Here is a 12126-nt window from a genome sequence, read left to right on the forward strand (position 1 = left end):
TCCTCTACTGTGGAGAGCCCTGTGTTTTGGCTGCCAAAATTGCAGGTAGAAACTAGGTAGTCTCTGCCTCCTCTCCCAATCTAGAATCTCTCTTTCCTCTCATGGATCCTCATCCTCTGCTGTTGATCATGAATCAGGGAGGGCTGGTTGGAAACCAGGCAAAAAATTAAACAGCTTTTCCTCAAAGAAAACTTAATTAACTCATGGCATTTGCACCTCTTCTACTTTTCACACAGTATTTTCTGCCTTTCACTAGCTGTGACCTTTGTCAAGTTGCTTCACCTCTTTGAGCCAAAGGTTCCTCTGTAAATTATGGAAATGAGGCTTTCAAGATTGCTGCAAGGATGAAATGAGGGGATCGCAGTACCCTGTAAGTGTCCCAGCACCAGCTTACACACATACAGGAATATGCTTGTTTAATGTCTGTTGTTAACCATAAGCTCCAAATAGGTAAGGAACAGAACTCCTCTCTAGCTTCAGCCCATTGTGATGCCTGACACATGTTTGTTGACTGACTGACCAACACATAACAAATACATCATGAGATATTAATTTTCTCTCTCCCCTCCCCATTGCTTTTTAAAAACTCAAGCATCTGAATGGCCAGTTTTCTCTATGGACACCATGAATCACATTATGGTTCTGTTTCCCTCTTAGGCTTGGCAGCTGGAGGGCTCCGAGACACATTTGCGGGCACCCCAGCGGGTGTGCAGAACATCACAACACATAAGTGCAGTACTAACCTCACCCCAGCTTGCATTTTTTTCTTGTTTTGATTTGAGAGACAGAGAAACATCGATCAGTTGCCTCCTGTATACACCCCTACTGGGGGTCAAATCCTCAACCTTTTGGTGTATGGGATGCTGCTCCAATCAACTAAGTCCCCTCAGCCAGGGCACCTTGTCCCCGTTTCTTTTCCTATTTCAACTGCAGTATTGAACATATTCATTAAAAACTGCCTTAAATCCTGTTTAGAACAAAAAAGAGTATCACTTAATTCATTGATGGTAGTAAGGCAAATGTAATTTTCTTCTGGCTATGAAGTGTTCACTTGGTATTTTATTTTTCAGTTATAAATATCAAATAATCATTTTTTAATTTTTTCTTAAACATGGAAAAGCAATTTTTATTTATGGGCCAGTATCATTATTCATAACTGAAGAATTGTAAGGGGTGAGTTTTTTCTACTTAATTAGAATCTTTAAAAAAATTATATTTTATTGATTATGCTATTACAGTTGTCCCCATTTCCCCCCCTTTGTTTCCCTGTACCTAGCTCCCCCCACTCCCTCAGGCAATGCCCACACCATTGTTCATATCCATGGGTCATGTGTGTAGATTCTTTGGCTACTTCATTTCCTATACTGTACTTTACATTCCCATGACTATTCTATAACTACCCATTTGTACTTCTTAATCCCCTCAACTCTTCATCCATTCTCCTACACCTCCCTCCCATCTGTCACCCATCAAAACACTCTCTGTATGGTGATTTTTGTCTCTGTTCTTGTTTGCTTAGTTTGTTTTTTACATTGAAATGTTGATAGTATGTATTTATCACCATTTTATTGTTTATAGTTTTGATGATCTTGTCTTAAATAAGTCCCTTTAACATTTCATATAATAATGGTTTGGTGATGATAAACTTATTTAGTTTTTTCTTGTTTGGGAAGCTGTTGATCTGCCCTTCGATTCTAAGTGGTATCTTTGCTGGGTAGAGCAATTTTGGGTGTAGGTTCCTGCTTTTCATGACTTTGAATATTTGCCAGTCCCTTCAAGCCTTCAGAGTTTCCTTTGGTAAATCACTGACAGTCTTATGGGAACTCCCCTGTAGGTAACTAATAGCTTTTCTCTTGCTGCTTTTAAGATTCTCTCTTTATCTTTAACCTTTGGCATTTTAATTATATGTCTTGGAGTGGGCCTTTTTGCATCCATCTTGTTTGGGACTTTTTGTGCTTCCTGGACCTGTATGTTTATTTTCTTCACCAAACTGGGGGAGTTTTCTTTCATATTTTTTTTCAAATATATTTCCAACTTGTTGCTCTTTCTCTTCTCCTTTTGGAACCCCTATGATACGGATGTTGGACGTCTTGAAGATAGCCTGGAGGCTGCTTACACTATCCTCATTTTTTTTATTCTTTTTTTCTTTTTGTTGTTCTGATTGTTTTTTGCTTCCTTATGTTCCAAATCATTGATTTGAATCTCAGCTTCATCCACTCTTCTGTTGATTCCCTATAAATTGTTCTTTATTTCAATTAGTGTATCCTTTGTTTTTGACTGGATCTTTTTATGCTGTTGAGGTCCTCACTAAGTTCCTTGAGCATCCTTATAACCAGTATTTTGAACTCTGCATCTGATAGATTGCTTATCTCCCTTTTGTTTAGTTCTTTTTCTGGATTTTGATCTGTTCTTTCATTTGAGCCATGGTTCTTCATCTCATTTTGGCAGCCTCCCTGTGTTTGTTTTTATGTATTAGGTAGAGCTGCTATGACACCCTATCTTGGCAGTGTGGCTTAATATAGTAGGTATCCTATAGGGTCCAGTGACACAGCCTTCCTATCACCCAAGATGGGTACTTGAGGTGCATCCTTTGTGTGGGCTGAGTACAGCCTCCTCTTGTGATTGATCCTCACTTGCTGTTGGCAGGTCAGTCAAGGGATTTACCCAGGTTAGCCAGCTGGAAAGTCTGGCTCTGACTACTAGCCACTGACCTTCACCCTCTGTGGAGGATCAGCTATGCAGGGGCAGAGTCACAGTGCTCTGATGTTGTCTGTGTTTGTCTACTGGGTGCACAGGCTCTGGGGTTTCCTGGGTGGTACAGGCCAAGGTTAGCCCCTACCTGTATTCTGCCTAGGACCACCCTGCCTGAGCTATAAAGAAATCTGAGATAGCTGCTACTTGTGCTGGGCTTGAGATTCCCAGGCAAAGCTAAGCTGTGAAATCTGGGCTGGCTGCTGCTAGTGACAGACCTGGAGCCACTTATTAAGAGGTGGGAGCAGGGTGGGGAGCTAGGGCTCACTGAGGCTGGCTGTTGCTTGTTTGAGAGGATTTAGGAAGTTGTAAAGCATGAGCCAAGACCAGCCATTTATATGGAGAAGTCACTGTTAATACTTTGGGTGTGCAAGTGAGTTGGGTGGGATGGAGTCTCAGGGGATCTCCAGGACAGGGCATACAGTGTGAGCCAGGTTGATAGAGTCTTGGATATGACACCTACCTGCCAGACCTTTGGTTCTGTTGGGTAAGCGGGGAAGGGGGCTGAGAAAGGGGGCAGTGGGCTCTGCCTGCTTTTCTGTCTGGGAGAAAGCTGTCCCCAGCTCTTGCCTTGCTGCCAGATACTTCAGTTCCTCTCTGTGTGTCACTTGTGCCTTTCAAACCGCTACCTCAATGCTGGAGCTCAGAGGGAATGAGTCTGAATAGGTCTGTGTGTGGGTTCTTTATGAGGAACTGCTTGGAACTCCAGAACTTTCTTCTGCTGATTTAGTCCCCACTGGTTTTTGTAGCCAGGATTTATGGGGACTTGTCTTTTTGACACTGTCTCTCTGGGCTGGGGGTTGCTAGTGTGGAGCTGGGACTCCTTGCTCCCCAGATATCCCTCCTGAATTTTTATCCAACACACATGCATTTGGAACCAGCCCATCCCATATCTCTCTCTCTCCTACCAGTCTGGATGAATGTGGTTTATTTAATTCTGTAGTTGTCAGACTCCCATTCAACTCAATTTCTGATGGTTCTGGGTGATGGTTGTTCTATATTTTAGTTGTAATTTTGATGTAGTTGTGCAAGGAGTTGTTTACCTATCCTGCCATCTTGACCAAGAGTTCTCCATTTTTTAACATAGCATAATGGTTAAGAAAAGGTAGTATTTATTTAGCAAGAATAGCATAAGAGACACTGAAGTAGAAGGATTTGGGCTGAAATTGCTATTAACCTCACTGTAAATTTCCCAGAATCCCCTTTTTTTAATCTAGAAAATGAAAGGTACACATTGATTTGTTTGAGGATTAAGTGAGATAAATTAGCTAAAGCCTCCTGCACAGCCTTTGGTGTTTGGTGAGCACTCAGTACATAGCAGCCCTGCTGTCTTTATTCTTCTTGATCTATGCATGAGACCAGTGGAGACTCCAGGAAACAGGAACCAGTTCGATTTTCTTGTAACTGATAATCTAGAACAATCACACAAATTAGCACATGACTTAGGCCAAATGGACAACCCAGATAGAAGCTTGTTAAAGAGAGGTGTTAGCAACCACTGAGGTTCTCTGAGCAGTAGTACTTGAAGGAGTAGCACAGGCTTAGCAGGCAGGACTTAAGGGAAGAAGGGGACTGACGCCCACAAAGAGCCCAAGGCAGGTTTGGAAGGAGTGGTGCCTATGGTGAACAGGGTGTTCAGGCAGCTTTGTGGAGGGGCCAGGGACTAGCACAGCTGCTAGCTAGCCCTGGGGAAGCATATTCGAGAAAACCTCCGAACTTCTTTCCACTCCTCCTTCCCAGCCAGGCAAGTGCTGGTCTGGAAAACAGTAAGTTTTATCTTAGCAAAACAGACTTGGGTTCTAGTCCCAGTTTTGCCTTTTACTAGCTGTGTGCACTGAATGAGTTGTTTAGCTTCCCAACCTTCACTTCTTCATCTACAAGATGATGGTAGTAATAATACCTACCTCACACTGTCATCAAGAGAAACTAATAGGAAAATGCCAGTCTAGACCTTAGTGCAGCAAATGATGACTGCTCTTAGTGTTTCCTGTACAGCACTGGCCATTATATTAGCCTGTAGACAATCTATTGGGTCACTTTCAGTAAGTCCCAAGCTATGATTATTTGTGTTCTTCAACAAGATGTGTGGTCTTTGTTGTTGTTCTTACTCCCATTCTTTTGTCCTTGAACCTCTCTAACAATGCCAGGCCTCATTATTTCAGAACAGAATTTAAAACGCTAGAACAAGCTCTGTTTACACTTTTGTGTCTTTTTCAAAAAGGAAAAAAGCAAAGCAAAGCTCAAACAAGTAAGACCTGCTGCAGAGTTTTCCTTTCCTTGAGCAGAGGGGAAGTGAGGAAAGGCTTGTGAGGTTATTTGGTTAAGAAGGTGGTGTGTCTCCGAATTGAGGTGGATGCTGTGGCGTGTAAATTGTAATGCTAACTATGCATTGATTATGGAGGAAAAGGAAAAGACAAACAGCAGATCTTCAAAATACCTGGGCAGCTCTAAACAGGTTCCTTTCTGAGGTAGGAGAGGTGTTGCTCACCTTGGGGTCGGGGCCCTCCTACCTCTACCCAATGTTCCCCTCCCTTCCTTGTCTCGGGAAGCTGTATTTTTTTTCCTCATTTGAGGACTTTTTTTTTTCATTGTTTTTTAGAGAGAGAGGAAGGGAGAGAGAAGAACATCAGCGTGAGAGAGAAATATTCATTGGTTGCCTCCCATATGTGCTCAAACCAGCGATTGTATGCACCTAGACCAGAGATTGAACTTAAAACCTAGGTGTGTTCCCTGACCAGGAATTGAACCTGCAACCTTTCGGTTATGAGATGAGGCTCCAACCAACTGAGCCACACCAGACAGGACTCAGGAAGCTGTATTTTATGTATTTGAGCAGCTAGTATTTTTTTTTTATTTCACCTGATTCCCTTCCAGTTTGATGCTGCTGACCTCAAGGGAAAATAATTAAGAGGGCTCAAGTTATAGGGGAAAGGAATTAAACTGTAAAAGTACAGTAATAAGGAGTGGGAACTACTGGGCCATTAATAAGTCTGTAGCATCCATATTCATGCTTGGTCATTGCTAGGAATGAGCTCGTGCTGTAGGACTTACCTGGAAGAGAAGCGGTGTACATCCCAGGCCTAGAATTCGTAAGAGGATTGGGTGAATGGACCCTGTAGTGTACCAGTACTCTCTCCTTTCCTTTGGCTGAAATACTAAGTATGCACCATGGGGCACCATAGACACAACATGTGCTTTCAGTCTAACAGCTCTGGGTTTTCAAACCCAGTACATGTACCATACTATGTACTAGCTATGTGACCTGGGGGAAGTTGCTTTACCTTTCTGAGCCTATTTCCCATTCTGAAAATGTGGAAAATAATGCTGCATTGCAGAGTTGCCTTGAGTAATGCATTAAGCAGTTGGATTATAGTAAGTCAATAAATATTAGTTCCTTTTCCCCTTAAGAGAATTCAAACTGAACATACCTTTCAGGTTAAGGTCATTGTATTGTCACTGCCTTGACACCAGCAAAAGAATCCCTTTCCTTTGCAGGGGAGAAGGGAACAAGAATAGCTTTTGTTCTTCCAGGATGTGACTGATGAAGTCAGTGCAATAATTCTTAGAGAACAAAGACCTAGTGCAGATATGCTTTGTTCTGCTACCCAGAGATGTACAATGGAGCCCACAATTGCTACTAACCATAGGGCAGTTGTGACACAGGTGCCAAGACATGCCTATGCTTGGACTTGGTCATAGCTATTAATATTATTGCCACTTTAATTTAATGATGTGCGTTGTTGGTTCTGCACATGTTGTGTTTAATTGCCGCTTAAAATGTCTGCAAAATTACACCCAAATTCTGCATTGAAATGTAAAGTCACTGTGAATGCTGAAAGATACCAGAACAGAGAACCATGTTGTATTTTTGCTACTAGTGAAACAGATATCTGCATTCATATTTTCTTGAAAAGCAGTAAACAAGTTCTTTTGGGAACCCAATTAAGGAAGATAGTTTCTAGTAGATGAAGTTTTATTACGTTTTGTTACTGAGATCACCTTGGAAAAACATGGACATTGATGACTGTGCATCAGAAAATGATTCAAGTGAGTCAGACTCTGAATGTGAAGAGCATTTTTAGGAATAGCTTAACCAATTCATTTTTTTATATTTCCCTTATAATGTATGTTCAAGAGTGATAAGGACTCTTCAATATTTGTCATTCTATATGATAAAAAAGTAATGAATCATAGTTTAACTGGTAGTTTTTGCCTTCTTGGTGTATATAAAATCAAGAGTAAAGGTTGCCTCTGAAGAAAGTGATAAGCAACCCTACTGAACTCAGTAAGTAGACAGGTGGTAGGAGAATGTGCTTGGAGTGAGAAACCCACGTGTAGAGAGGATACAGGTCCAGCACCCTATGTTGATCATGGAGTCTTGACCATCCTCACCAGGGTTTGCCAGGTGTCCATCAGAACCAGGGCAGGAACAGGAAGCCATTCTTTATGTGGTAAGAGGTGGGTCCAGAGGTGCAGGCCATGCCAGGGCTAAAAGAGAACCCATCTGGACATAGTGATGGTCACTTACTGAGCCTACGCTGCTCCTGTGCTAGGCGCTTTATCGGTTATCTCGAATTCCTGCAACAGTCCTGAAAGGTTTCCCTTGGGGTAGTTACTGCTGTTCTAGAAAGCACTTTGCCAAGATATAACAAAAAATGTAACAATCTTGCCCTTTGATTTACTAATACCATATTTGGAAGTTTATGCACACGAAGTTGTTTGTTTTCACTAAGTATAACTTACAGTGAAAAGAATGGATGCAACTAAATGAATGTCTAATTCTAAGAATTGTGTTCAGTAAATCACGGTACATCCTACTTTGTGGAATATTACAGTTTTTAAAATAATCACAAAGATTGTAGTAAACACATTAGAAATGTCACTGAAGCCAAGGAGAAGACAGTAAAATATATGCACCCTATAATTTCAAAGATATAAAATGATTGTTAAAAACTGACAGTAACCAAAGGAGAGGTAGGAAGGAATAATGGGCGGAAAGGGGAAAAGATTGTCAAGGAACATGTATAAAGGACGTGTGGACAAAGCCAAAGGAGGGTAGGATCGAGGAGGGGAGGTGGGGATGGCTGGCAGGTGGAGGGGAGTGATGGGGGGAAAATGGAGACAAATGTATTTCAATAACAGTAAAAAAATTTTTATAGTAAAGAGTATTATTAAGAGGAAAAATGTTTGTTAATGTCAGCCAATATTGGAGGAGAACAATACAAAAATAAAAGTAGTTGTATTAAGATGACATTGTCATGGGTGAATGATTTCTTTTCGCAGAAAATTTTCTCTTTACAATAAAAAGCCATAGAAAACAGGTTTTGAAAGAAAATGAGGCGGTAGCAGTCATGACTATTGAGGTATTGTATAATGAGAATAGAAATTGTTTTCAGAACACACCTAGAATTACCCAGTTACATATTTGCTATATTGAGATGTTAAGGAAATTCCAGGTTTCTTTTTCCCCCTTCTTCCCACTTGGAATTTGTAATTAGTATATATGTGCAGCAGAAATGCAATAGATTCAGGGAAGTATTTGAGGCTTTGTAAGCAAATAACAACGGCGTAAAAGGTATTTGTCTAAATTTGCATTCATATAAAACATGGAGCTACTGTGATTTCAGAATAAATGTGTTTTAAATATTTTCTAAATACAGAGCTGTAGCAGCCCTAACAATACTTGGCTAGAAACTACATTTCTATGATAGGCCACAATTACTCTTTGGAAAATTATTGGGCATCAGAAAAGGCCTACCCAATGATGCTGAAGAGTGAGCGCCACTTTGTCCCTTCTTACAGTCATTTCTGTACGACCGCTCTTCCTCTCTTTCAGGATGTCGTTGATTTTTATTGCAGGACAAAAGGGCATGGAATTAAAACCTCGTATTTAAAATTCTAGGAAATATTTCTTTTTCAGATGAGGGCCTGTGTTTGTATTGAATTGTACAGGGGCTTTTGCAGTAGGTATTTTCTCACAATTGTTGAAATACCTTTTTCCATGCGTTAGTTCTTCTTTTTTTTTTTTTTTTTTTTTTTTTGAATTTTAGTTCTGAAATGCTAATTAAAACTCAGGGTCATTGGTCAATTGCATGATTGAACATAGGGACTGGAAAAGTTGCTAAGATTTGGTTAAACGCTATGAATTTGAGTTTTTCTCCCTCCTGTGTGTTAAGCTGTGCTTCTTGACACATTCATAAGTGTCCATTTTTTTTTTAATTCCGCACTCTTCCTGCTTCCTTTCATTATATTAGGCAAGGTTCCACTAGATGAGACATTTGTAGTCTTAAGACTTCCTGCCAGGGTTCAGACTTTGTATTTTTGACATTGAAGCTGTCGTTTTCCTGAAGCTACTTAATTAGAAACACATTCATTTCAGTGTACACTGGAAAAAACTTGGGTAGCAAAGCCAGGCACACTGGGAAGTTTAAGCATTTGTGTAGCTGGCAGCTAAACTAATGGTTTACAGTTTAAGTGAAAAAAAAATATTGTAGGGCATTTCCTTGCTCCTGGAAGCGAAGAGAAGCTGAATGTGCACAGCAGATACCTTTTTTTAAAAGAGAGAAGAAGAAAGAAAAAAAGACAACTCCACTTTCACTGCAGTGGTGTGTATAGTTCTTTCTTTGGCTATTGTCAAATACAAAAGTCTTCCAGAAGAATAGTTCCCAAACTGTGCTGCTAATATTCAAGTCTGTTTTACAGGATCCCAAGATATATTACTGCTGAGATCTGTAGTAAGGAGGACATTTTATATTCTGGGGAATGATTTTTGCTTGAAGGATTTTATTTGTCGAATGGTAATGAGGAAATTGTGCCCTTTCTTATTTTTAAATGTTTGAACAGTTTTAAAGTGCACATCTAATGTTTAAAACCTTCATTGCCTGTCCATTGCTTTCAGGATAAAAGCCTAAAATCCTTAGTACTAAATTGAAAGCACACCTCTCCTTTCTCATTTCTTCCCACTACTTGTTTCCCCAGCCTGGTTTCCAGGAAAGCCATCCTATAAGTTTACTCCCTCTTCCCCAGCTACCCCAGAGATGACCATCCTGGTCATCTCAGTCTGAGCCAGGTGTCTTTCCTCTAGATTCATAAAATACCCTTTTGTACCTGTCACAGGATATATTACACACCAGAAATTCATATAGAAAAGTTGCCAATCGCTCCCTCCCTCCCTACTCCTTGACCTTAAATCCCCTATCTCCAAGAAAAACCTCGTGTACGAGGAGGGCCTGGGGATTTTAGGTTCAGTGTTGCGAAGTCTGTATGACACAGAGGAAGGAACTTTGCAGTCACATTCTAGGTTTGTCATTTACTTCGTTCTGTGGCATGAGGTACGTGATATAAGCTCTCTGGGCCTGTGTCCTCCATAAAATGGGGATAATAACTCCCTTGTATGGTGGTTGTGTGGATTAGGAAAGATGAATTTGAACTTCCTCATATAATACCCAGCACATTTATCATTGGTAAGTAACATCATAAATGATAACATGTGTGTGTGCACATGGGTACACGGGAGTCGATCCATAATGCCCAATTTTTCAAACCTTTGGAGTTGGGTTCTCCTCTCCCGCTCAGTCACCAGCTTAGGAACCCATTGCCCTGTGAATGAAGTAGTTGAAAGGGGCTTTGTGAATTGTGGTGGCATTGGATGTCACATGTGCTGGAGTTCTCCATGAGCTTTGTTGAATCAGAGCAGACTGTGAGGTTGCATCTCAATGGCAGAGGGAGAGAGAAAATAAAAAATCATTCTCCATTCAACCTTGTCAACTGCTTTTTCTGTTGTAATTGTGGCGGTAGTAGTTCCCATTTGTACCAGGATCTGCCCTAATCATTTGATGTATGCATTCTTTTACTCTGATAGCAGCCTACCAGTTTTCTTCCAAGATCCCATTTTAAAGATAAGACAGCTGAGGCCATGCAGTTGCCTAGCTGCCATTTAGGGTCTAATGCCAGTGTCAGTTGTCTTCCCCCCCCCCCGTGCAGCTCCCAGTGCCGCCTGCAGTTTGAAATTCTTCTGACGTTTCAAAGCTTGGGAACAAAATGTCACATTAGGATTTTTGTTGTGAAAGGAAATGTAACTGTGCATACGTTTATTAAAACAGTTTTTCTCCAAATAGTGAACCATCTGTAATTTTCTGTCAGAAGCAACAGACATTAAAGTGGCTATGTGTCTCTGTTTCTCTTCACAGTGCTCCCATGCCCTACCTCATAGGAATCCACTTGAGTTTAATGGAGGTAAGTTGGCTCCTTTCCTCCCCAGATCTCTCTACTCGCTGTTTTGTTTTGCTAGGTGGCAGTGGAAAAGATGCGGTCTGTGGGTTACAACAACTCTCCACGCAAGATCATATGGAAGCAGCACCTCACTCACAGTGCCCCCTACCCAGCTGCACAGAGCTGGGTGCTCAGCTTGACCCTTTCCCTGGGGCCCTTGGTTCCAGTGCTTTTCCTCTTCACCTGGAGACTGTCAGTTCTCATGGGTGAGGGAAAGAAGTTCAAAGAGGCAGGAGCGAAAAGGTCCTCAAGGGTTTGGACAAGGAAGGGAAGTGATATGCTTTTCAAAATGATGTTTATTCTCAACCACTAGAACATGCACTACCATTCTAAATTCAGCCATTTAGCATTTTATTATTTTCCTCTTAGCCTTTATTTTATGAATATATATTTTGTATAAATGTACATAATTGATAGGTGTTTTATATATAATTTTATGTTTTTACATGTCACTTAATATTATGGCATGGGGATTTCTACATGTTTTTATTTGTTCTCAGTAAGAAAAAATTTTAGTTTGCTACCTATCATTCCACAGTTTGGATATATCACAACTTAACCATTTTTCTATTATTGTAGGACACTTAGGTTGTTTATGATTTTTCACTAATATAAATAGCATTTCAGCGAACATCTTTATGCATAAGGTTTTATCTGCATTTTGACTTAGTTCCTTAGCTAAAATCCCTAAGAAATGCTTGGTCAAAACTACGAATCTGATGCCAGATTGCTTTCTGCATGGCTGTACCAATTAAATAGCAATTCTTTTACAAGATTTATTTGTGCTTTTGTAAGTGCCACTGGTTTGTAGATCTGAACCCTAAGCTTTTCCCTCTTCAGGAGAGAGCTTAAATTTGTACCAGAGCAAAATGGGGTGGGAGTTGGGGGGCCTGCCTGCTTTGTACAGGAGCTAAGCTCTCAGAGGGAAAATCTAAAGCCATATCCGTCTGTGATGATGCTTTGCATGTCTTAAAGGAAGTGCTACTTCTCTTCTTCTGTTCCCTTCATTTCACGTCGACGAGGACCACCTGCTTCTTCACTAACTGTTGCACACTGTGCTATTGTGCTTACGAAAATGAAACAAGTTGGTTATCGAAAAACCTG

The 12126-nt window shown here is 40.7% G+C and overlaps 1 protein-coding gene across 12 annotated transcripts in view; it reads left to right on the plus strand.

The window, feature by feature from the left end:
• DENND1A (DENN domain containing 1A) overlaps positions 1-12126 on the plus strand; it is a 497055-nt gene that overhangs the window by 281092 nt on the left and 203837 nt on the right. For all 12 annotated transcript variants that reach the window (XM_037164241.2, XM_037164477.2, XM_037164323.2 and 9 more), the window contains one exon: positions 10941-10986. In XM_037164241.2, coding sequence (XP_037020136.2) covers positions 10941-10986 — 46 coding nt within the window. The remainder of the gene's footprint in view (positions 1-10940; positions 10987-12126) is intronic.

Source organism: Artibeus jamaicensis, unplaced genomic scaffold (assembly GCF_021234435.1).
Source record: "Artibeus jamaicensis isolate MK-2021 breed Jamaican fruit bat unplaced genomic scaffold, CSHL_Jam_final contig_471, whole genome shotgun sequence".
In the NCBI taxonomy this organism is placed as follows: Eukaryota; Metazoa; Chordata; class Mammalia; order Chiroptera; family Phyllostomidae; genus Artibeus; species Artibeus jamaicensis.